This window comes from Dendropsophus ebraccatus, chromosome 7 (assembly GCF_027789765.1).
Source record: "Dendropsophus ebraccatus isolate aDenEbr1 chromosome 7, aDenEbr1.pat, whole genome shotgun sequence".
NCBI lineage: Eukaryota > Metazoa > Chordata > Amphibia > Anura > Hylidae > Dendropsophus > Dendropsophus ebraccatus.
The window spans coordinates 3,361,114-3,387,707 of record NC_091460.1 but is presented as its reverse complement, the minus strand read 5'-3'; the positions used below and the strand labels follow the sequence as shown (position 1 = coordinate 3,387,707).

Genomic DNA, 26,594 nt, shown 5'->3' with positions numbered 1-26,594 from the left:
CTCCCTCACATCCCACTGCAGTGACTAGGAGAGGACGGACTGAGAGATAAGATTACATGCCGGGAGTCTGGACAGCAAGAGAGGAGGGTGGGTCAGTTAACCCCTTTCTTGCTGTCCAGACTCCCGGCATGTAATCATCACATTCGTATCTCTCAGTCCGTCCTCTCCTAGTCACTGCAGTGGGATGTGAGGGAGCTGTCAGCTTCAAAGAGCAGGGAGATCCTTTGTGAAGATTCTGATTGGGACGGCAGCACCTCTCTCTATGTAGTAGGAGCTATGACACAGCTCCTATGTCCCTGTACAGGCTGGGCATCGGCTCCTACACGGGAGCGCGCACGTAGGCTCTGAGGGAGGTGCTCAGAGAGAATCCGTCTTCACAAAGGCAGAAAACGTGAAGACGGACTTTATTGAAAAGCTGTGAAAGATTGTGCAGATAACAAAGGCTGGGGGGGGGGGGGGAGGATAAAAGTCAAGATTAATTGGACTAGATGACAAGAAAAGCTGATAAAGTATATTAGTAATTAATTTGAAAACGCTTAATCTATGCAAGTAAAAAAAAACAAAAAAACATGACAGTTACACTTTAAGGGCTAAGGTCCAGTTACTAGATGAAGGTTTTCGGAGGGATCCAACACAGGAAGCACAAAATAAATTACTGATAGGCCAAGAAGAACTGGATGAATATTTATTGGATAAGGCCCAAGCACAAACGGGTTTTATGGCTAAGAAAAGATACTGTGAGTCTGGGGTTCCAAATAAGATGCTTATGAAGTTAATGAGAAATCAAGAGGGAAGTAGAGACATCCATGTAATTCGCTCCCCAGAAGGCGAAATAATAAACACGCATGAGGGCATTCTGGACGGCTTTAAAGTCTTTTACCAAAAACTCTACACATCTGAATGTGTGGTGAGTCGGGAGGACATGAAAGGGCTGCTCCAGAGGGCCTGTATGCCAAGAATAACACAAGAACAAAGGGGTCGGTTGGGGGCTCCGATTACTCTAGGGGGGCTGGAGGAAGTGTTGGAGGGTGCCCCGAATGGGTCCGCTCCTGGACAAGACTGTCTGCCCTTTAAGCTGTACAAGAAACATAATGCCCGCCAGGTATTACATAGGGAGAGAGGAGCCTGCCCGCCAGGTATTACATAGGGAGAGGAGCCTGCCCGTCAGGTATTATATAGGTAGAGAGGAGCCTGCCTGCCAGGTATTATATAGGTAGAGAGGAGCCTGCCTGCCAGGTATTACATAGGGAGAGAGGAGCCTGCCCGTCAGGTATTATATAGGTAGAGAGGAGCCTGCCCGCCAGGTCTCACATAGGGAGAGAGGAGCCTGCCCGCCAGGTATTACATAGGGAGAGAGGATCCTGCCCTCCAGGTATTACATAGGGAGAGAGGAGCCTGCCCGCCAGGTATTACATAGGGAGAGAGGAGCCTGCCCGCCAGGTATTACATAGGGAGAGAGGAGCCTGCCCGCCAGGTATTACATAGGGAGAGAGGAGCCTGCCCGCCAGGTATTACATAGGGAGAGAGGAGCCTGCCCGCCAGGCATTACTAAGGGAGAGAGGAGCCTGCCCGCCAGGCATTACATAGGGAGAGAGGAGCCTGCCCGCCAGGCATTACATAGGGAGAGAGGAGCCTGCCCGCCAGGTATTACATGGGGAGAGAGGAGCCTGCCTGCCAGGTATTACATAGGGAGAAAGGAGCCTGCCCTCCAGGTATTACATAGGGAGAGAGGAGCCTGCCCGCCAGGTATTACATAGGGAGAGAGAAGCCTGCCCGCCGGGTATTACATAGGGAGATAGGAGAGAGAAACCTGCGCCCCAGAGACGCCCACCCTATAAATGTATCAAGAGTCCTGCTTATGGCAGCAGCGATACGTGTGGAGTTTCTCCACTGACGGACTGGGCCGGTGGTATACAGGTTGTATGGTAAATGTATAATACATTGTGTGTGTTTGCATTTTATGCATTGTGCCTCCGATGTTCCATTTCTCACTCGCCCTCCCACATTCTTTTATAAATTCTTTATTTATAGAAACTTTTATGGACAGACAGAGGAGGAACGACAAACGGGGTAGGCACACCCCAAAGGCAATCAGGTATAAACAGCAGCAATGTCATAAAATAGAAATGTAAGTTATGCGAACAAACCATTCGGAAGGGGTCCAAGGTCACAAGATAAAAAAAAAAAAAAAGATTCTTGCCCCCCTTCCTTTCTTCAATAATACACAAAGTAGTAAGAGTCCGTTCAGCCAATAGAATAATATATTACGGCAGGCTTGGGGTGTCCCCCCACCACCGGCCCACTCCACCTGTACCTTTTAACAGGAGAAGGAAACAAAAAAAGAAAGGAGAGAAAAGCCCACAGGGGTAAGATAAAGAATCAAGGGGGGAAAGGTGCAAAGGAGGTGGGGGGGGGGAGGCGGGGATACATGAGGGGAGGGGGAAGGACACTGAAGGGGGGGGGAGGAGGACATCAAATGGCCAGCCGGGGGAGAGGAAGTGCGGGCAGTGCCAACACTTCGCCCCCCAAAAGAAAGGGAGAGAGTGCCTACCTCTAGTCAGGTAGGCTGTCCTGCAGTTGACCCCGATATTCATCCGTGTTTTGAAACTCAGACCAGGGCAGCCAAGTGCCGGTGAAACGGGCATTCTGGTTGTGTAATTCAGAGGTCAAGTCCTCCATTCTCATAAGTCCATTAACTCGCGATATCCATAAAGAAATTCGGGGGAGGGGGGGGGGGGGAGGTGCGTTTCCAATAAATCGGGATGCACGACCTAGAGGCCATGACCAAAAACCGCAAGAGGGAATGTCTGTATTTTTTTAGTGGAAATCTTGGTGTGATGCAGAAGGAAGAGAGCGGGGGACAGATCAGCCGCAGTGCCAGTAACTTGGCGCGTGATCTCCTTCACTTTGTCCCAGAAATACGTTAGGGAGGGACAGGACCAGAAAATGAAGGATCGTGCCCTCCGCAGTACCACACCTCCAGCAGGTAGGGTCCACTTCGCATGTAGACGCGTCGGTACCAGGTACCAGGTACCAACGCAATAGGAGCTTGTAGCCAGCCTCTTGAAACCACGAGCTCACACAGCTCTTGTGTACCAGAGACATAACAACGGTTCTCTGTGTAGGGGTCAGGCTCAGATGGAGATCAGACTCCCATTTCGTAAGAAAGGATGGAGGTTCCTGGTCAGGGGGGGAGATCAAGTCAGCGTAGATAAGCGATAGAGCGTGACGCAGCTGACCAGATCCCACACACAGTGTCTCCAGATAAGTTTTAGAAGAGGAAAATTGAGACGCTGGTGGCAACGTGTGCAGGAAGTGAACAAGCTGAGTGACGCACCACCTACCCAGGGGTCTCGGGTCAGAGATGGCTTCAAGGTCAGCCTGCGAGAGCCACGCTCTGGAGGGCATAAAGTGTGGGGCCCTAAACTTGCCCGCCTGGACAAAACCCGGGGTCATTAAGGCCAGGGGTAAACGCGGGGTGTCCCAAGACCGGCGTCATGGGGGAGTGTAAGGGAAGCAGGCGAGAACGAACCGTCGGAACATCACAAACTCTGATTGTCGGACCAATGGTAGGACGAGCCCTAAGGGCGCCCAAAACAGTACTAGGCACCCAGGGGGCACATGCAAGAGGAACATTGGTAAAAGACTGTTCTATTCGCACCCAAGGTTTCAAGTCAAAATGTCTGCACCAATCCACCACTCTAGTTAGGGCTGAATCAATGTAGTAGGAGTAGATGTCCAGCAGCGCCACTCCCCCATTATCTTTTGTACGGCAAAGAAGAGTACGTTTGACACGGGCTAGTTTGGAACCCCATATAAATTTGGATTGAGTTGAGGCCACCGCCCGGAAAAAGGACCTCGGAACCCTGGCCGGCAGGCACTGAAAAGCGTAGAGGAGCTTTGGGAGAAGGTTCATTTTAAAAATGGCCCACCAACCAAACCAAGTGAAAAGGCCTTTGCTCCAAGACGAGCAGCAGGATTGAATCTTAGCCAATAGAGGAGGGAAATTGGCCGCGTAGAGGTCCTTCAGATCCGGAGTGAGGTAGATGCCCAGATATTTTAGAGTCCTAGAGGCCCAGCGAAACCTAAAAGAGGAGCGGATGGAGGTCACCACGTCTGCTGGCAGCGATATGTTCAACGCCTCCGACTTCGAGTAATTGATTTTGAAGTTGGAAAGAGAGGCGTATAGCTCCAACTCGCACATGAGAACAGGGAGCGTCACCATTGGATTCGTGACGAAAAACAAAAGGTCGTCTGCGTATGCTGCGATCGTATGTGTGTTGGTCCCCACCCCCAACCCCCGGATATCCTCGCATGAGCGAACGGTTCTCAGGAAGGGCTCCAGGACCAGAACAAAAATGAGAGGGGAAAGTGGGCACCCCTGCCTCGTCCCGTTCTGGATAGCAAAGCTGTCTGAGAGGACGCCATTCACCCGGACCACTGCGGAAGGATTGGAGTACAGAGCCATAATCCAAGACAGGAAAGTGGAACCCAGACCCAAGGCCCTAAGGGTCTCTTCCAAAAACGTCCAGTTGACCCTATCGAAAGCCTTCTTGGCGTCAGTGGAGAGAAGCATAAGCTGTGTCCGTGAGAGAGAGGCTTTATGGATCAGGCCAACTGCACGTATGGTATGGTCGCGAGCCTCGCGTCCGGGTAGGAAACCCGTTTGTTCCGGGTGAATGATGGCCCCCAACAGGGGAGATAGTCGGGTGGCCAATATCTTTGCGAAAAGCTTTAAGTCCACATTTAGCAGAGATATTGGGCGGTAGTTGGCACAGAGTGAAGGGTCTTTACCCTCCTTAGGGATAACAGCAATTACCACCCTAGTCATGTCAGGGCGGGGAGGGGCGCCCTCCGCCAATGAATTGAAGGCAGATAGGAAGTGGGGGACGAGAAGGGGAGATAGTGCCTTATAATAATTCAGTGTAAAACCGTCCGGCCCTGGAGCCTTCCCCGTCTGAGACACCTTAATGGCAAGTCGCAGTTCCTCTTCAGAGATCGGCACTTCCAGCGAAGTCAAGGATTCATCCGACAGCCGTGGAAGCCCAGATCTGGAGATATAATCCTGCACTCGGGATCTGAAGGAATATGGTGGAATATAAGGACGCATAGAAGTCCCTGAAGACTCTCGCAATGCCAACCGGCAAGTGCTCCGCTGCCCCCGAGCGGTCACCTGAGGTACATAAGTCTGAGCTTGTTGGGTTCTAAGTGCACGCGCTAAGGTCCGGCCACATTTATTCCCAAACTCGTAGAAATGACGCCGGCACTTAGTCAGGGATGCTTTAGCTTTATCGAGGAGATGGGTCTTGAGGGTATCTCTAGCAGACAGTAATCTCCCCTGTAAGTCAGGGGTCTGGGCCGATTTATGTGCGAGATCCAGCTCCAGGAGTTCCCTCAACAGGCGAGAGGTTTTCGCCACCTTTTCCCTCTTGAGTCTCGCCCCATGTTTCACCAAAATCCCCCTAGCAACGCACTTATGCGTCTCCCATACCACTGCGGCCGAAGTATCTCCAAGGACGTTGTAAGCAAAAAATTCCTCTAATGACCGTTTGAGGTCCGCTAGGACCGCTACGTACTGGATTAAAGAGGGGTTAAGCCGCCAATGCCACGGTTCGGGAATCAGTACCAAGGAGACCATGGCATGATCCGAAAAAGTGATGGTATCTATGTCAGCAGCCTGGAGAAGGGGTAAGTCTCTATGTTTCAGGAGGAAGTAGTCCAACCTGGAATAAACATCGTGTACCGGGGAATAAAAGGCATAGTCTTCAGGTGTCCACTAGCTGATGTTCGTGTAGGAGTGAGTCTAAAAGGGCAAGCTGCGTCCGGTTCACATGGGAGGAGCCCCTAGAAGTGTCTACAGATGGGTTCAGCACCACATTAAGGTCACCCCCAACAACCAGCACCCCCTCAGCGAATTCGTCAATGTCGTCAAGGTAGGTTTGCATTGCATGTGCCTGGCCCGAGTTGGGGAGGTAGAGGGAGGCAAATGACACGACCCTTCACCATGAGCATTCGACCCTCATCATCACACCGAGACTCCAGCAATTCCCAAGGCAGGGTTCTAGAAATCAGGATACTGGTACCCCTAGCTTTCTGAATGGGGGAAAAGCTATGATAAGCAAAAGGAAACCAGGAGTTAGTTAATGAGAACCTATGAGAAGAGAGCATATGGGTTTCCTGCAAAGTCCACCTGTATATTCTGCTTTTTAAAGAGGTTCATCATGATGGACCTTTTACCGTTGTCGTGCAAGCCCTTAACATTGAGGGACCCCACTCTGAGCTGAGTCTGTAAGCGGGAGGCCATAGGAAGGGCGGGGTGGGCGTGAGGTAGGAGGGGAGGCGGAAGGGTAGGGTGACAGACAAGGGGGAGGGGGGAAGGGAGAGGTAGCACCCGCGTCTTTAATGGCTGCCAATGCGGGCTGTAGCAGGCGGTGCACTGAGACATCCGGGAAAAGGCGTATTGGGACCCCCTCGTACTGTACAGTACCTGAGTTCCGCACCGCCGCCATGATAGCCTCTTTCTCTGCAAAATAATGCAGCCTACACAGAACATCTCTGGGGGCCGAGGTGCCGCGTGCAGGGGCCCTCGCCACGCGTCGGACTCTGTCTATGGCAAAAGTAGACTCCAGGGGGCGGTTAGTAGCAATGTTGAAAAGCTCTGAGACCCTCCGTGCTGGGTCTTCATCATGTGGCAATTCGGGGAGGCCTTTGATACGGACATTGTTACGCCGTCCCCTATTCTCCTGGTCATCGAGAAGTATGGCCAGCTGCTGTGTGCGTGCTCGGTTGCACACCATTTCCCTCTCCAGCGTCTCTATCCGCCCAGTGAAGGCGGAGGACGTCTCCTCAGTGACCGAGGTGCGCTGGGCCAGGGCCTCCACCTCATTCCGCACCGCGGCTATGGCTTGTTGCTGTGCGGACTCTATGCGCTGCACCACAGCACCTGGTGAGGAGGCGGTCTCCATAGTGTGGCGTACAGTCCTGGCAGGTAGCGGCCCAGAGTCCGGCGGCCAGTCAGACGGATCCCGGTCACTGTCGCCCGAGTCCGCCCAAGCTGCCTGGGAATCATCCTGTCCAGCGGGGAGAGCAGGTAAGGGGCGCGAGGAGGAGGCCGCCGGCGCCATATTGCCTCCAGCAGCCAGCGGTCTGGGACCGGAGGGGTGCAGGAACCGGTCAATGCAGGCGGAACCTCCCGTGGAACGGGTCACCGGGTGGTGTGGGGTTTCCGTCTTCTTATCCCTGCGACCAGCCATGCTGAATGGAGGGTAACCACTGGAAAATCACCGAGGTCTGTGTGAGTTGGCCCTCCCACGTTCCGTCTCTCTCTGTCGCCCTCCCATGTTCCGTCTCTCTCTGTCGCCCTCTCACGTTCCCCCTCTCTCTGTCGCCCTCCCACGTTCCGTCTCTGTCGCCCTCCCACGTTCCATCTCTCTCTGTCGCCCTCCCACGTTCCATCTCTCTCTGTCGCCCTCCCACGTTCCATCTCTCTCTGTCGCCCTCCCACGTTCCGTCTCTCTGTCGCCCTCCCACGTTCCCCCTCTCTCTGTCGCCCTCCCACGTTCCGTCTCTCTGTCGCCCTCCCACGTTCCGTCTCTTTGTCGCCTGCCGCATTCCGTCTCGTTCCGCTGCCTGAAGTGAGTGGTGCTCATCAGTCCCACAGAGGGTAATTGGAGCAGCAGTGTGCGTCCAGCACAACCACTCACACAGCCCTGCAGCGGTATTACATTATTACATTCCTCACTTCCCCCCTGTGGATAGATAACAACTGCTGCATGTGCTGCTACCTTTATTCAACCCATATAATTCTGATGATTTGATTGGCTATCCTTCCTTTTTTTTTTTTTTTTTACAAAACACACAACAGCAGCACAACAACAATCCACAACGATACAGATACAAATCAAGATTTATTTTAGACCATAATCTGCCACATCTAGCGGATGGTATAAAAATAATATAGACGACCTAAGGGGCAGCACCAGGAATCCGAGGCATAGCCAGGCAAGAAAAAATTAATTCTAACAAATAATATATATATTACATCAATTAAAATCAAATATTTCTCATAAATTGAAAAAGAAAAAAAAAAAAAAAAAAAAAAAATAGTGCTCAGTACTTTTCCCCCATGGATCCCGCTCACAGATCACAGCCTCCTCAGTACTTTTCCTTCATGGATCCCGCTCACAGATCCCAGCCTCCTCAGTACTTTTCCTTCATGGATCCCGCTCGCAGATCCCAGCCTCCTCAGTACTTTTCCCCCATGGATCCCGCTCACAGATCACAGCCTCCTCAGTACTTTTCCTTCATGGATCCCGCTCACAGATCCCAGCCTCCTCGGTACTTTTCCCTCATGGATCCCGCTCACAGATCCCAGCCTCCTCAGTACTTTTTCCCCATGAATCCCGCTCACAACTTCCAGCCTCCTCAGTACTTTTCCCACATGGATCCCGCTCACAGATCCCAGCCTCCTCACTACTTTTACCCCATGGAACTCGCTCAGATCCCAGCCTCCTCGGTACTTTTTCCCTATGGATCCCGCTCACAGATCACAGCCGTCTCTGTTCTTTTCCCCCATGGATCCCGCTCACAGATCACAGCCTCCTATCTGCATTAACATTTCTCACATTCCAGACAAGAACAAGCGGTTTCTTTTCTATGTGATTTGTTTGTAAAGAAATGTTTGAATTATCCACAAGTCAAGACGTCTTCTCTCCGGTGTGACTTCTCTAACGATTCCTTAGTTTTGCGATAGTAAAAAGCCTTTCCAACATTTTCAACAGGAATATGGCTTCGCGCCGAGCATAAACACGCCCCCCCTTCTGCCACAGCTATCTGGTCTAAGTGGATGATGTTCATGGATACGCCTACTTATCTCACACATTCTACCTCTTAATCATGACTACCGCGGATACTATGGCGACGGTCTTGCCCTGTACTCTCACTGTTGGCATCCCCTCCTCTCCTAGTCCGGGGCTGTGCTGGCTCTCCTCTTCTTCTTCTCCCTTCTATCCCGCTCTTTTCTTTGTTGGATTAATCTATGTCTATTACTCTTCAGTGACCCTTCAGCAACTATATCAAGGTCTGTTACCAAGCCCTAATGTTGCATTGCACTGTTATATGTTTAGTGCTATGCTCTATCTAGTTGGGCTGTCTAAGCTGGCCGGGTATTATTAACCCGATAGATGTTATGTTACTGGAGATTTTCTGCAACATGCTTATGACCATGTTATTCATGAGGTTATTTGTGGCTCTGTTCACTGTGATATAATCCTGTATGTTGCCTCCCCCTCTTCCTTTCTGTATCCCCATTTAACCTTTCAATAAACTCATCTGAATTAAAAAAAAAAAAAAAAAAAAAAGGAATATGGCTTCACTTCCTTCGTAACTTCTCAAGCGTGTTACAAGAACTGGTTTATGTGTAAAACATTTCCAACATTATGAACATAAATATGTCTTCTCTCCTCTGTGAACTCTCTCGTGTTTGGAAAGACTTTTTTTAATTGTAAAACATTTTCCACAGTCTGAACATGTATACGGCTTCTCTCCTGTGTGACCTCTCAAATGTTGTGCAAGTAGGGATTTACTTATGAAAATTTTCCCACATTCTAAACATGAATATGGCTTCTATCCTGTGTGCCCTCTCACATGTTTTATAAGATCTGAATTATTTGAGAAACATTTCCCACATTCTGAACATGAATATGGTTTTTCTCCTGTGTGAATTCTCTCGTGTATAACAAGATGTCCTTTCTGCTGAAATAATTTCCCACATTCTAGACAGGAATATGGCTTTTCTCCTGTATGAATTCTCTCGTGTCTAACAAGAACAGATTTACTTGAGAAACATTTTCCACATTCTGAACAGGAATATGGCTTCTCACCTGTGTGAATTCTCTTATGTATAACAAGTTGGGATGAATGTATAAACAATTTTCCACAATCTGGACAGGAATATGGCTTCACTCCTGTGTGAATTATCTTATGTGTAACAAGAACTGATTTATCTGAAAAACATTTTCCACATTCTGAACATGAGAATGGCTTCTCCCCTGTGTGACCTCTCTCATGTCTAACAAGAGCAGATTTATTTGAGAAACATTTCCCACATTCTGAACAGGAATATGGCTTCTCACCTGTGTGAATTCTCTTATGTATAACAAGTTGGGATGAATGTGTAAACAATTTTCCACAATCTGGACAGGAATATGGCTTCTCTCCTGTGTGACCTCTCTCATGTCTAACAAGAACAGATTTATTTGAGAAACATTTCCCACATTCTGAACATGAATATGGCTTCTCTCCTGTGTGACTTCTCTTATGAATAACAAGTTGGAACGTATGTGTAAACAATTTCCCGCATTCTGAACAGGAATACGGCTTCTCTCCTGTGTGAGTTCTCTCATGTGAAACTAAAACAGATTTATCCGAGAAACATTTCCCACATTCTGAACACGAAAATGGCTTCTCTCCTTTGTGGCCTCTCTCGTGTCTAAAACGAGCCGAATTACTTGAAAAACATTTCCCACATTCTGAACATGTATATGGCTTGTCCCCTGTGTGACTTCTCTCGTGTATATCAAGTTGGGATTTCTTCCTAAAACATTTCCCACACTCAGAACATGAATATGGCTTTTCTCCTGTGTGCATTCTTTCATGCTTAACGAGACTTGATTTACAGGGAAAACCTCTCTTACATTCTGAACATGAATATGGCTTCTTAACTCTGTAAATTCTTTCATGCCTGACAAGAACGGATTTCCTTGAGAAACATTTCTTACATTCTGAACAGGAATATGTCTTCTCGCCTGTGTGACTTCTGTCTGTTAAAAGAATTGAGCTTTTTATATAACTTTCCACATTTCTCTCTTTAAATCCTGCCCACCCCCTCCTCACCTGTCCTTGTGGTCGCAGTGTGCGAGTGGTCGGGAGAAGATTCCTCATGGTCAGGAGGATTATATGATAGATCTGTAGTGTGACATCCTGGATATACAGTAAGGGGGAGGAGGGCTTCTCCTGAGGAGTGCTGCTTCGCACCTTCATGCTCTTCTTTATAATTCAGCAGTAGCACAATATTCTCACTGGGATTTCCTGTAAAGGGTAAAATAGGTATTTTTTCCCTAAAGAACAAACAAACTACAAAGTAGAGAAAGTAAGTTGTGAGTAGTAAGTTTGTATTCCATGAATGGGTCGGTTAGTCGGCAGCACATCCTGACTCACACCCTGAAGCTGCTGGAAATCCTCACTTCCTGGTCCACTCTGTCTCCACTTCTCTGTCCTCCCCCTCCCTTTTGAGACAGAGGTCAAGTGATCTCTGTATCGTCTTTTGTCAATGGCAAACTGTAACTAGCCATCTGTAACCCCGCCCACCACTGACATCACACCAATCAGTGATCACCTGGCCAAGGACAAGGAAACAACAGCCTCTTCTGAGCAGTATAGGGGAAAGGAGACACGGTTATTTCATCTCTCTCTATCTATGTATATAAAAGAATTGATAGACACAAAGACAGAAATTGTGTAGTGGGTAAAGTAGAAGAAAAAGAAGGGGGTCATTCACTCCATGAGTACAGACTGGGATTCTACCACTGCCCGTAATGTACAAGAGCCGGCTACATTACCATTTGTCATATAGTGTGAAAAGCTCTTACAATCTGGTAAAGTGGGGACGGACTAGTGCGCAGCATAAGGGGAGTCCCTCATGACAGGGATTGACAGGCCAGTAGCAGGTCAGATGGGGGGCAACAGGCTCAGTGTGAGCAGGTGGGGAGCACGTGCACAAGGGGGGAGGAGGAAAAGTGAGTGTGGAGAAGTAAACAGAATAGGTGGTTGGTCAGAAGGAAGAGGGGGGAGTAGCTGAAGGGGCCGGGGTATAAAAGTTAGCCACGAGTGGGGGTGGTCACCCATTGTGGTTTAGCAGGCAGAAATCGTCTTACCTGTACTGCTGCACTGTATTGCTTGCCTCATGTCTGCCGAGGTTCTGATGGAGAGGCTGAGGAGGATGGCCGATGAGCGGGGCCAGGAATGGCTGCAGACCCAACTCCAAGGTCTGCTGGGGTCCGGGGAAGCGGCGCCGCCAGCTCCTTCCCCTACGAGACGGACTAGGAGGTCACGTCCTCCTGAGCGCCTTAGCCCTGAAGTGACCCCCCGGGTCCGACGCTGAATCGGGAGCCCCTCTAGGGACCCTCCGGGTTCTGCCGCGGGCAGGGCCGCTTCCGCCCGGCGTGCAGGATCCGGGAGGAATCCCTCTACAAGGCGGGACTCGCAGCCGAGGGGAGAAGTCCTCTCCCCTCCTTCAGATGCCGTCGCGGGTGGATCGGGGTCCGGAGCGGCTGGTGCAGCGAGGCCTGGAGGGAGAAGAGCGCCAGCTCGGCGGGGGACCGCTGCGGTGAGAAGCAGCAGAGGAAGGAGGCAGGAGCAGGCAGTCGGCGGCCTCTCGGCGTGGGGAGGACTGCGAACAGGGTTCCCCTGGTTCGGGATGATCGGCGCCACTCGCCAGCGGAGGTGAGGGGGCGGAGCCACGCGGGCTTTGAGCGTTGCGAGAGTGACGAAGATGAGCGACGTCATCAGCCTCAGCCGGAAGTGCCCCAGCGTCAGCCACCGGAAGTCAGCCGTCAGGTGGTGCTGGATGTTGGTCACCGCGAGTCACCGGAAGTCAGCCGACGCAGACCGGAGGCCCAGGAGAGAGGAGAAGCCGTGCGTCCGGATCCAGGGTCGGCCGCTGTTAGGCCCGCCGGTCCCAGACAGCCGGGTGAGTGTGCAGCTGTAGCAGCGCCTGCGTTGGGGGGGTTGGGGAACGCGCAGCTGGGGGGTTTGGGGACATTGTTGTATGGGCTGAAGGATTTGTTGGCTGGTTTTGGCCCGGGAGTGGGCGGGGGAGGATCACCAGTACCTGCGTGGACGGGGGTCCGGGGGGTGAGTGGCAGTGTGGCTGGGCCTAGCGGGAGTGGGGAAGGTTTGGTGACGCCGGCCTCTGGTGGCGGAGGGGGGTTGGATAGGGCCCAGGGCAGGGAAACGGAGGTGGACGGGGAGGGTGTATGTGTGTTTTGAGGGGCCGTTGGGGGCACACCTCAAGCCGGAAGTGCGGGAGAAGGTATGGCGGGGGGAATATGTTGAGATTTTGTCACTATTGCAGCTAGAGAAATTTAACCTGGATAAGGTGAAGCCGTCTGAGGAGAAAAAGGACAAGGAGGAAAAGAAGAGGTATCGGTTGATACCTCGAACTTTTACTAACTGGTTTCAGACAGCGGAAGGCTTTGCGACTCAGCATTTGTTGGGATCACAAGGATACCAGCTTGTGGCTGCGGGTGACGGCACCAGTACGCACGGGGGTGGGGTCCCAGTCCTTACCAGGGTCCGTTGGAGGTCCTAGCCAGCCCGGACATTCAACGGCGGCTCAACGGGGGCTGTGTTTCCTCTTTAACGAGGGAAGTTGTAAGTACGGAGCTAGGTGCAAGTTCAAGCACGAGTGCTCCTTCTGCGGGGGTACCCATGGGGCGACGCGCTGTTTTAAGAAGAACAGGCAGCAAGGAGGGAGGGACGCGGTTGGAAAAGGGGGTGACGCCGGTGCGTCTGGAGGCAATGCGGGGGTTTCTAAGTAGATACTCGGATCGTGCTTCGGCTGGTTTGTTGGAAGAGGGATTTGCGGTGGGGTTTCGTATTCCGTCTGTTGGAGTCTCGGAAGGGGGGGCAGCGGGGCGGCGTAACTTGAAATCGGCGGAGGCTCACCCGGGGGGTGGTGTCTGCAAAGTTGGGGAAAGAGGTGGCTCTGGGACGGATGGTGGGTCCGTTCGGGGCGCCCCCGTGTGCGGGTTTCACCTTTGGGGGTGGTGCCGAAGAAAGAACCGAACAAGTTTCGGTTGATTCATCACCTATCATACCCCAAGGGCTCCTCTGTGAATGACGGGATAGACCCGGAGCTTTGCTCGGTGGTGTATACCTCGTTCGACGAGGCGTTGCGGTGGGTGCGGCTGTATGGAAGGGGGGCATTGTTAGCAAAGGTGGATGTGGGGGCAGCTTTTCGGCTGCTTCCGGTCCACCCAGATTCTATGCCACTGTTGGGCTGTTTTTGGGAAGGGGCTTATTTTGTGGACCGCTGTCTGCCGATGGGATGCTCGCTGTCCTGCGCCTACTTCGAGGCGTTCAGTACGTTTTTGGAGTGGGTGGTGAGGGACGTGGCTGGCATCCGGTCGGTCATCCACTACCTGGATGATTTTTTGTGCATTGGCCCAGCGGATTCGAGGGTGTGTTCGGTTTTGTTGCGTACGTTGGAGGGTTTTTTTTTGGACTTTGGGGTTCCCCTGGTGGTGGAAATGTCAGAAGGTCCGGTTACGGCTTTGAACTTTCTGGGAATACGGATCGACACAGTGCACATGGAGTTCAGCTTGCCGGAGGATAAGCTGGTAGACCTCAGGGCGGTAGTGCGGAGAGTAAAGGGGTTGCGGAAGGTGACTCTCAGGGAGTTGCAGTCCCTCCTCGGCAAGCTTAACTTTGCGTGTCGGATCAAGCCAATGGGGAGTGTTTTCTGTCGTCGCCTGGCCCAGGCGACGGCGGGTATCACATGCCCCCATTATTTTGTGCGGCTACGGCGAGAGCTGAGGGACGACCTGGGGGTGTGGGAGTCGTTCCTGGCGTCGTATAACGGGAGGTCGCTGATGATGGACTTGGTCGTGGAGGCGCCGGACTTGGATTTGTTTACCAATGCGGCTGGGGTTGGGGGTTTCGGGGCGTTTTTGCAGGGGAGTTGGTGTTGGGGTTTGTGGCCGGAGTCGTGGCAGAGGGCAGGGCTGGTAAGGAACCTTACGTTGCTCGAACTGTTTCCCATAGTGGTGGCGGTTACCATTTGGGGGAACAGGTTCAGGAACAAGAAGAGTGCGATTTCACTGTGATAACATGAGCGTGGTTTCAGCAATTAACGGGTTGTCGGCATCGTCCCCCCGGTGGTGCGGTTGCTACAGCATCTAGTATTGCAGTGTTTGTTGTTGAACGCTTGGGTGACGCCGGTGCATGTGCCCGGCGTTTCTAACTCCATAGCTGATTCTCTCTCTCGTTCACAGAGGGATCGTTTCCGGTCACTGGTTCCGGACGCGAACGAGAGGGGGGATCCGTTTCCGGAGGAATTGTGGAGGCTGCCCTTCGGTCAGCCTCGATTGTTTTGGTTACGGGGTGTTGTGCAAGTTGTTGGTTATCTGTTTTGTTTCCTTCTCAGGTCCCGAGCGGACCTGGTGTGGATACTTGGACATTCTTTTGTATACTGGAGAGCGTTACGTGCAGCGGTGCGGCCGGACGGACGGCAACTGGGCATTTCACGTGCGGAGGTGGTGGTTCGATGGTTGGGGGAGAGAGGCATGATGTGGAGGAGAGTGCTTCCGGAATTCCATCGTTATGTAAGGTTGGATAGGGAGCCGGATGTGCTGTTACTTCATGTAGGGGGGAACGATTTAGGGGCCCGACCGATCAGGGAGCTGGTGGCCGACATGAAGTTTGACTTTCTTCGGTTATGGTCACAGTTTCCGAAGCAAGTGACGGTCTGGTCGGACATAGTGCCGCGCAAGGTGTGGCGGGGGGGGGGGGGGGGCGCTCGGTAGCGCGGATTAACAAGGCGCAAGTTAAAGTGAACAGAGCCATGGGGAGATTTATGGCGCGTAATGGGGTGGTGGCTATACGGCATATGGACTTGGAGGCGGGTGTTGGAGCATACTGGAGGCGGGATGGGGTACACCTAAACGCTGTAGGCACAGACATGTGGTTGCTGGGTGTCCGGGACGGGATTGATGTGGGGCTCCGAGTGTGGCGGGACGCCAACACCTAAGGGGTCAGGAGTTGGCGTCTGTGGCGGTGGGGGTCCTCGGGGTTGGTGTGGACTTGGTCGTGGTGGGAGGGGACCTCGGAGTGGTTCCGGACTCCTGGGAAAAGTAAATACAATTATTGGGCTGGGCGGCTGTAGTTTGCCACCATTAAAAGGGGTACAGTTATACGCACACAGGTGCTTGGTTGGTGCCTCTGGGTTATGTGGCCCGTAGGCCAGAGGCAAATCCTGAGTGCAGTTGGGGTCAAGTTTTAATAAGCCGCCTGAGGGGATTTTTGGGGCTCCGAGGACCGCCCCGTCAAAATAAATATGTTACAGTTTTGATATGTTTTATACTTGGTGTAATAAACAGCTGCTGTGGCCATTTAATTCCAGAACGGTGTCTGTGGTTATTGGGAAGGGAAGGGGACAGAGTGGTAGAAAGGGGGGCCTTAGTAGGGCGGAAGGGCCTTGGCAACTACCCTAGTCATGCACAAACTTTTTTGTGCTAGACAACTAAAGTGGTGTGCACCCTAAAAACAGCAAAATGTAGGTAAACTGGTAAACTGCAAAGCTGGGAAAATGCTGGGATCTGTAGTGCTGAAAAGAACTCCGCAAACAGATCACCTGCATCACAGAGATCACTGGCATCGCTCCTATGGGAAAGGCTTGAAGTGTTACTGTAATGTAGCTGTAAGGTGGAGCCCCCCCTTATATCCCTGTGCCCCCCCCCCCTCACTATACATATATACCCCGGGGGGGGGGGGTTACTGTAATGTAGCTGTAAGGTGGAGCCCCCCCTTATATCCCTGTGCCCCCCCCTCACTATACTGCACTATACATATATACACAGGGGAAGGGGGGAGTGTTACTGTAATGTAGCTGTAAGGTGGAGCCCCCCCTTATATCCCTGCCCCCCCCTCACTATACTGCACTATACATATATACACAGGGGAAGGGGGGAGTGTTACTGTAATGTAGCTGTAAGGTGGAGCCCCCCCTTATATCCCTGTGCCCCCCCCTCACTATACATATATACACAGGGGAAGGGGGGGAGTGTTACTGTAATGTAGCTGTAAGGTGGAGCCCCCCCTTATATCCCTGTGCCCCCCCTCACTATACTGCACTATACATATATACACAGGGGGGGTGTTACTGTAATGTAGCTGTAACGTGGAGCCCCCCCTTATATCCCTGCCCCCCCTCACTATACTGCACTATACATATATACACAGGGGGGGGTTACTGTAATGTAGCTGTAAGGTGGAGCCCCCCCTTATATCCCTTTGTAACTCCATCCTCCCATACCTGGTATAGCAGCTCCCGGCGTCTCCTCCTCCTTCACCTCACTCATACACGGGGGATCGCCCATCATCCTCTCTTCTTCTGCTTCATCCTCCACTTTTATACTAGTCACATCTATCTGCTGATTCTCTAAGGCGATCTCCTCCTCCTCTGCTTTCACCTCGGCCTTAATGTCAATCAGACTTTCACCCTAAACAGATGATAAAAAAAAAAAAGTTAAATTGTCCTTCAATCCCTTCATGACCAAATGTTTAAAAGACTTTACCTGATTTCCCTCTGGACAGTCCTGGGAATACAGAGGACGGGGACACCTCTCTGGTGGATTCCTGTCACTGCCTCCATCTGTAGGGAACACACAGGGAGCCAATCCATTATACACTGCTACATGTCATCGGGAGGAGGGGGATAGGAGGAGGAGGATGGGAGGGGGAGGAGGATGGGAGGAGAAGGAAGATGGGGGGAGGAGGAAGATGGGGGGAGGAGGAGGAGAAAGATGGGAGGATGAGAGGAGGAGGATCAAGGGGACCAGTAAAACAGGTTTTACTTTTGCAGCCAATGCCCCCCCCCCCCCCCCCCTTACACTGCTGATCGGCCATGAAATCCGTCTCCTCTTGTGCTTCAAGTTTAAACTCAACTTTGATATCGATCAGATCTTCCCTCTAAACAGACAGAAAAAAAATAAGAACTCATATGAAACTTGATCCTTGTCATATTGTGAGGAGCCTTCCGCACCCCCTACCTGATGATTCTCTGTACAGTCCTGGAAATAAAGAGGACGGGGACATCTATCACCTGCTCGCTGATCCTCCATCATGAACCGCTGCTCCCGGTACAGATCCTTGTGTCCTGTACAGGAAGGAAAAAGTTATTTCACACATAACACAATGTAACATCCCTCCTCCTGTAAGCTTACCTTACTGCTGGGGTCACACTGATAGTAACACAATGTAACATCCCTCCTCCTGTAAGCTTACCTTACTGTTGGGGGTCACAAACTGATAGTGACGCAATGTAACATCCCTCCTCCTGTAAGCTTACCTTACTGCTGGGGTCACACACTGATAGTAACACAATGTAACATCCCTCCTCCTGTAAGCTTACCTTACTGCTGGGGGGGTCACACTGATAGTAACACAATGTAACATCCCTCCTCCTGTAAGCTTACCTTACTGCTGGGGTCACACACTGATAGTAACACAATGTAACATCCCTCCTCCTGTAAGCTTACCTTACTGCTGGGGTCACACACTGATAGTAACACAATGCAACATCCCTTCTCCTGTAAGCTTACCTTACTGCTGGGGGGGTCACACTGATAGTAACACAATGTAACACCCCTCCTCCTGTAAGCTTACCTTACTGCTGGGGTCACACTGATAGTAACACAATGTAACATCCCTCCTCCTGTAAGCTTACCTTACTGCTGGGGGGGTCACACACTGATAGTAACACAATGTAACATCCCTCCTCCTGTAAGCTTACCTTACTGCTGGGGTCACACACTGATAGTAACACAATGTAACACCCCTCCTCCTGTAAGCTTACCTTACTGCTGGGGTCACACACTGATAGTAACACAATGTAACACCCCTCCTCCTGTAAGCTTACCTTACTGCTGGGGTCACACTGATAGTAACACAATGTAACATCCCTCCTCCTGTAAGCTTACCTTACTGCTGGGGTCACACACTGATAGTAACACAATGTAACATCCCTCCTCCTGTAAGCTTACCTTACTGCTGGGGTCACACTGATAGTAACACAATGTAACACCCCTCCTCCTGTAAGCTTACCTTACTGCTGGGGGGTCACACACTGATAGTAACACAATGTAACATCCCTCCTCCTGTAAGCTTACCTTACTGCTGGGGTCACACACTGATAGTAACACAATGTAACACCCCTCCTCCTGTAAGCTTACCTTACTGCTGGGGTCACACACTGATAGTAACACAATGTAACATCCCTCCTCCTGTAAGCTTACCTTACTGCTGGGGTCACACTGATAGTAACACAATGTAACATCCCTCCTCCTGTAAGCTTACTTTACTGCTGGGGTCACACACTGATAGTAACACAATGTAACACCCCTCCTCCTGTAAGCTTACCTTACTGCTGGGGTCACACACTGATAGTAACACAATGTAACATCCCTCCTCCTGTAAGCTTACCTTACTGCTGGGGTCACACTGATAGTAACACAATGTAACACCCCTCCTCCTGTAAGCTTACCTTACTGCTGGGGTCACACACTGATAGTAACACAATGTAACACCCCTCCTCCTGTAAGCTTACCTTACTGCTGGGGTCACACTGATAGTAACACAATGTAACATCCCTCCTCCTGTAAGCTTACCTTACTGCTGGGGTCACACACTGATAGTAACACAATGTAACATCCCTCCTCCTGTAAGCTTACCTTACTGCTGGGGTCACACTGATAGTAACACAATGTAACACCCCTCCTCCTGTAAGCTTACCTTACTGCTGGGGGGTCACACACTGATAGTAACACAATGTAACATCCCTCCTCCTGTAAGCTTACCTTACTGCTGGGGTCACACACTGATAGTAACACAATGTAACATCCCTCCTCCTGTAAGCTTACCTTACTGCTGGGGTCACACACTGATAGTAACACAATGTAACATCCCTCCTCCTGTAAGCTTACCTTACTGCTGGGGTCACACTGATAGTAACACAATGTAACATCCCTCCTCCTGTAAGCTTACTTTACTGCTGGGGTCACACACTGATAGTAACACAATGTAACACCCCTCCTCCTGTAAGCTTACCTTACTGCTGGGGTCACACACTGATAGTAACACAATGTAACATCCCTCCTCCTGTAAGCTTACCTTACTGCTGGGGTCACACTGATAGTAACACAATGTAACACCCCTCCTCCTGTAAGCTTACCTTACTGCTGGGGTCACACACTGATAGTAACACAATGTAACAACCCTCCTCCTGTAAGCTTACCTTACTGCTGGGGTCACACTGATAGTAACACAATGTAACATCCCTCCTCCTGTAAGCTTACCTTACTGCTGGGGGGGTCACACACTGATAGTAACACAATGTAACATCCCTCCTCCTGTAAGCTTACCTTACTGCTGGGGTCACACACTGATAGTAACACAATGTAACACCCCTCCTCCTGTAAGCTTACCTTACTGCTGGGTCACACACTGATAGTAACACAATGTAACACCCCTCCTCCTGTAAGCTTACCTTACTGCTGGGGTCACACTGATAGTAACACAATGTAACATCCCTCCTCCTGTAAGCTTACCTTACTGCTGGGGTCACACACTGATAGTAACACAATGTAACATCCCTCCTCCTGTAAGCTTACCTTACTGCTGGGGTCACACTGATAGTAACACAATGTAACACCCCTCCTCCTGTAAGCTTACCTTACTGCTGGGGGGTCACACACTGATAGTAACACAATGTAACATCCCTCCTCCTGTAAGCTTACCTTACTGCTGGGGTCACACACTGATAGTAACACAATGTAACATCCCTCCTCCTGTAAGCTTACCTTACTGCTGGGGTCACACTGATAGTAACACAATGTAACACCCCTCCTCCTGTAAGCTTACCTTACTGCTGGGGTCACACACTGATAGTAACACAATGTAACACCCCTCCTCCTGTAAGCTTACCTTACTGCTGGGGTCACACTGATAGTAACACAATGTAACATCCCTCCTCCTGTAAGCTTACCTTACTGCTGGGGGGGGTCACACACTAATAGTAACACAATGTAACATCCCTCCTCCTGTAAGCTTACCTTACTGCTGGGTCACACACTGATAGTAACACAATGTAACACCCCTCCTCCTGTAAGCTTACCTTACTGCTGGGGTCACACACTGATAGTACACAATGTAACACCCCTCCTCCTGTAAGCTTACCTTACTGCTGGGGTCACACTGATAGTAACACAATGTAACATCCCTCCTCCTGTAAGCTTACCTTACTGCTGGGGTCACACACTGATAGTAACACAATGTAACATCCCTCCTCCTGTAAGCTTACCTTACTGCTGGGGTCACACTGATAGTAACACAATGTAACACCCCTCCTCCTGTAAGCTTACCTTACTGCTGGGGGGTCACACACTGATAGTAACACAATGTAACATCCCTCCTCCTGTAAGCTTACCTTACTGCTGGGGTCACACACTGATAGTAACACAATGTAACACCCCTCCTCCTGTAAGCTTACCTTACTGCTGGGGGGTCACACTGATAGTAACACAATGTAACATCCCTCCTCCTGTAAGCTTACCTTACTGCTGGGGGGGTCACACACTGATAGTAACACAATGTAACATCCCTCCTCCTGTAAGCTTACCTTACTGCTGGGGGGTCACACACTGATAGTAACACAATGTAACATCCCTCCTCCTGTAAGCTTACCTTACTGCTGGGGGGGTCACACACTGATAGTAACACAATGTAACATCCTCCTCCTGTAAGCTTACCTTACTGCTGGGGTCACACACTGATAGTAACACAATGTAACATCCCTCCTCCTGTAAGCTTACCTTACTGCTGGGTCACACACTGATAGTAACACAATGTAACATCCCTCCTCCTGTAAGCTTACCTTACTGCTGGGGGGTCACACACTGATAGTAACACAATGTAACATCCCTCCTCCTGTAAGCTTACCTTACTGCTGGGGTCACACACTGATAGTAACACAATGTAACACCCCTCCTCCTGTAAGCTTACCTTACTGCTGGGGGGTCACACTGATAGTAACACAATGTAACATCCCTCCTCCTGTAGCTTACCTTACTGCTGGGGGGGTCACACACTGATAGTAACACAATGTAACATCCTCCTCCTGTAAGCTTACCTTACTGCTGGGGTCACACACTGATAGTAACACAATGTAACATCCCTCCTCCTTTAAGCTTACCTTACTGCTGGGGGGTCACACACTGATAGTAACACAATGTAACATCCCTCCTCCTGTAAGCTTACCTTACTGCTGGGGGGTCACACACTGATAGTAACACAATGTAACATCCCTCCTCCTGTAAGCTTACCTTACTGCTGGGGGGGGTCACACACTGATAGTAACACAATGTAACATCCTCCTCCTGTAAGCTTACCTTACTGCTGGGGTCACACACTGATAGTAACACAATGTAACATCCCTCCTCCTGTAAGCTTACCTTACTGCTGGGGTCACACACTGATAGTAACACAATGTAACATCCTCCTCCTGTAAGCTTACCTTACTGCTGGGGGGTCACACACTGATAGTAACACAATGTAACATCCCTCCTCCTGTAAGCTTACCTTACTGCTGGGGTCACACTGATAGTAACACAATGTAACACCCCTCCTCCTGTAAGCTTACCTTACTGCTGGGGGGTCACACACTGATAGTAACACAATGTAACATCCCTCCTCCTGTAAGCTTACCTTACTGCTGGGGGGTCACACACTGATAGTAACACAATGTAACATCCCTCCTCCTGTAAGCTTACCTTACTGCTGGGGGGGTCACACACTGATAGTAACACAATGTAACACCCCTCCTCCTGTAAGCTTACCTTACTGCTGGGGGGTCACACTGATAGTAACACAATGTAACACCCCTCCTCCTGTAAGCTTACCTTACTGCTGGGGTCACACACTGATAGTAACACAATGTAACATCCCTCCTCCTGTAAGCTTACCTTACTGCTGGGGTCACACTGATAGTAACACAATGTAACATCCCTCCTCCTGTAAGCTTACCTTACTGCTGGGGGGTCACACTGATAGTAACACAATGTAACATCCCTCCTCCTGTAACCTTACCTTACTGCTGGGGGGTCACACTGATAGTAACACAATGTAACATCCCTCCTCCTGTAAGCTTACCTTACTGCTGGGGTCACACACTGATAGTAACACAATGTAACACCCCTCCTCCTGTAAGCTTACCTTACTGCTGGGGTCACACACTGAGGAGCAGAGATCTCCACACACAACACAACAGCAGTGACTGCCCGACCAGGAGCTGCTCTGTATCTGGTGGTGGAGGCTAGAATGTAGTTGCCACAGGTAGGTCTTGAGGACCTTTGATGACGTCATGCCCATGTGACCAGCCTCATGTGTGGGAGGAGCTATCTTCCTCTGCTCGGTTTTCTATGAGGCGGCTGGTTTCCCGCTTTTCATGAGGCAGCAGTATAGTGAGTGCAGTGTATATGATCAGCAGGAGGTAAACCACTGTTTTGAGGGGTGTGTGGGAGCACTGCTATGTGATGCTCTGCAGGGTCAGTGTGTGTGGGTGCACTGTTATGTGATGCTCTGCAGGGACAGGTTTGTGGGTGCACTGTTATGTGATGCTCTGCAGGGTCAGTGTGTGTGGGTGCACTGTTATGTGATGCTCTGCAGGGACAGGTGTGTGGGTGCACTGTTATGTGATGCTCTGCAGGGACAGGTTTGTGGGTGCACTGTTATGTGATGCTCTGCAGGGAGAGGTTTGTGGGTGCACTGTTATGTGATGCTCTGCAGGGACAGGTTTGTGGGTGCACTGTTATGTGATGCTCTGCAGGGTCAGTGTGTGTGGGTGCAATGTTCTGCAGGGAGAGGTTTGTGGGTGCACTGTTATGTGATGCTCTGCAGGGAGAGGTTTGTGGGTGCACTGTTATGTGATGCTCTGCAGGGAGAGGTTTGTGGGTGCACTGTTATGTGATGCTCTGCAGGGACAGGTTTGTGGGTGCACTGTTATGTGATGCTCTGCAGGGTCAGGTGTGTGGGTGCACTGTTATGTGATGCTCTGCAGGGACAGGTTTGTGGGTGCACTGTTATGTGATGCTCTGCAGGGACAGGTTTGTGGGTGCACTGTTATGTGATGCTCTGCAGGGACAGGTTTGTGGGTGCACTGTTATGTGATGCTCTGCAGGGTTAGTGTGTGCGGGTGCACTGTTATGTGATGCTCTGCAGGGTCAGTGTGTGTGTGGGTGCACTGTTATGTGATACTCTGCAGAGACAGGTTTGTGGGTGCACTGTTATGTGATGCTCTGCAGGGTCAGGTGTGTGGGTGCACTGTTATGTGATGCTCTGCAGGGACAGGGTTGTGGGTGCACTGTTATGTGATGCTCTGCAGGGACAGGTTTGTGGGTGCACTGTTATGTGATGCTCTGCAGGGACAGGTTTGTGGGTGCACTGTTATGTGATGCTCTGCAGGGTTAGTGTGTGCGGGTGCACTGTTATGTGATGCTCTGCAGGGACAGGTTTGTGGGTGCACTGTTATGTGATGCTCTGCAGGGACAGGTTTGTGGGTGCACTGTTATGTGATACTCTGCAGAGACAGGTTTGTGGGTGCACTGTTATGTGATGCTCTGCAGGGTCAGGTGTGTGGGTGCACTGTTATGTGATGCTCTGCAGGGACAGGTTTGTGGGTGCACTGTTATGTGATGCTCTGCAGGGACAGGTTTGTGGGTGCACTGTTATGTGATGCTCTGCAGGGACAGGTTTGTGGGTGCACTGTTATGTGATGCTCTGCAGGGTTAGTGTGTGCGGGTGCACTGTTATGTGATGCTCTGCAGGGACAGGTTTGTGGGTGCACTGATATGTGATACTCTGCAGAGACAAGTTTGTGGGTGCACTGTTATGTGATGCTCTGCAGGGTCAGTGTGTGTGGGTGCACTGTTATGTGATGCTCTGCAGGGAGAGGTTTGTGGGTGCACGGTTATGTGATGCTCTGCAGGGTCAGTGTGTGTGTGGGTGCACTGTTATGTGATGCTCTGCAGGGAGAGGTGTGTGGGTGCACTGTTATGTGATGCTCTGCAGGGACAGGTTTGTGGGTGCACTGTTATGTGATGCTCTGCAGAGACAGGTTTGTGGGTGCACTGTTATGTGATGCTCTGCAGGGAGAGGTTTGTGGGTGCACTGTTATGTGATGCTCTGCAGGGAGAGGTTTGTGGGTGCACTGTTATGTGATGCTCTGCAGTGGTCAGTGTGTGTGGGTGCATTGTTATGAGATGGTCTGCAGGGGGGGGGGGGGTGCACTGGTATGCAATGTTCTGCAGGGTCAGGGGTGTGTGGATGCACTGTTGTGAGATGATCTGCAGGGTCAGGGGTGTGTGGATCCATTACTTTGGTTGAAAGCCCAGTGCACCCCAGCCGCCAGCAGTGTTACCCCCACCCTGTGGCACTGAGCGTACCCCTTTGTCCCCTGGACCTTCAGTGCTGGCCACCACAGCCCCAACTCCCCGTCCCCCCCCCACCGGGCCCCCCCCCCCCCCCCCCCAGTGATGTTCACAAAGACCGGACACCATCAACCACCCCCACCCAGGACCGCAGTAATGATCCGGCTCTCTGAGTGGCACAACTACCCCCCCCCCTGAACTTACTGATGAAGACGGGCTCTGGGCTTCTGCTCCTGAATCGCTGTAATGATCGACTATGCCCGCCCCCCCCCGGACCTCTGCAGTGCTGGCTGTCACAGCCCCTAACCAGCCTGTACCCTCCCCCCCATCACCCCCCCCCCCCCCCTCGGACCTCTGCGGTGCTGGCCGTCACAGCCCCTAACCAGCCTGTACCCTCCCCCCATCATCCCCCCCCCACCCGGGTTCGCAGTTAAGATCATGCCCCCTGAGTGGCACAGCTCCCCCCTCACTGATGAAGACGGCCCTGGGCTCCTGGACAGCTGTAATGATTAATGATCGGGCCCCCCATTCCTGGATTGTTGCCATGGTGCCCAACTGCAGCTTTAAAGGAAGGCCCCAGCGGGTGAGATGGGGAGACCTCACAGTGCAGAGTGATGAGTGCCCCTCTGACCGGGAGCCCGATGGAGTGGTGCCCCTTGTATAGCGCCCTGCTTGCTTTCCCCTCTGTCCACCTCCACACTCCCCCTTCCCCTGAACCTCAGAAGTTCTCTGACCCCCCCCCCCCCCAACTGAAGGCGAAGATCCCCCTACCTCACCATACCCCGGACCCCCACCCGAACCTCAGCAGTCCAACCGTCCCCCGACAAAGGGGCTGATCCTCCATCCCAGGTCTGACGGACCTCAGCGGTGAAAATATCAGCAGTGACAGCCTGACAGGACCGGAAATTGACAGGAGAGGTGAGATTACCCCCTAAAACTACAACCCCCACCATGTCCTGCTAACAGCTCATGATGGGAGTTGTAGTTTTGAAGCCTGTGGCCATCCAGAACTACAACCCCCATCATGCTTATAGGCTGATCATTTTGGGAGTTTTAGTTCTGCAGCAGATTAGAGGATGACAGCATAGGAGGAGGAGGCAGTGGCACAGTAGAACTACATCTCCCAGCATGGTGTGGTGATATGAAGCACTACAGTACACAAGGGGACATGTGATGTGTGTGGAATGTATGTTGGCACACTAGACCGTAGGGCTGGGCGATTAATCAAATTCAATTAATTTGCCCAGAATTTTAGAATTGATTTGAATTTTTGTGAAAATCGTAAATTCATCGTAAAAATCATTGCGGGCGGTGAGGTGCACGAGGAGAGAAAGA

General features: G+C 51.2%; 2 protein-coding genes across 2 annotated transcripts in view; both read right to left on the bottom strand.

Moving 5' to 3' along the window:
• Positions 1–8,114: 8,114 nt before the first annotated feature.
• The window catches only part of LOC138797147 (zinc finger protein 345-like), a 165,366-nt gene continuing 146,886 nt past the window's right edge, over positions 8,115–26,594 (bottom strand). Inside the window, exon 9 of the transcript XR_011363894.1 lies at positions 8,115–8,598. The gene's annotated coding sequence lies outside the window, so the exon portion shown is untranslated. The remainder of the gene's footprint in view (positions 8,599–26,594) is intronic.
• Positions 9,379–20,274, bottom strand: LOC138797103 (zinc finger protein 345-like). Its single transcript, XM_069976905.1, has 7 exons — positions 20,262–20,274; positions 17,829–17,935; positions 17,670–17,748; positions 17,355–17,431; positions 17,093–17,279; positions 10,894–11,088; positions 9,379–10,820 (listed from the first exon to the last, which is right to left on the bottom strand). Exons 2-7 carry the CDS (start codon positions 17,901–17,903, stop codon positions 9,625–9,627), a joined length of 1,809 nt encoding a protein of 602 aa, XP_069833006.1. The 5' UTR covers positions 17,904–17,935; positions 20,262–20,274; the 3' UTR covers positions 9,379–9,624.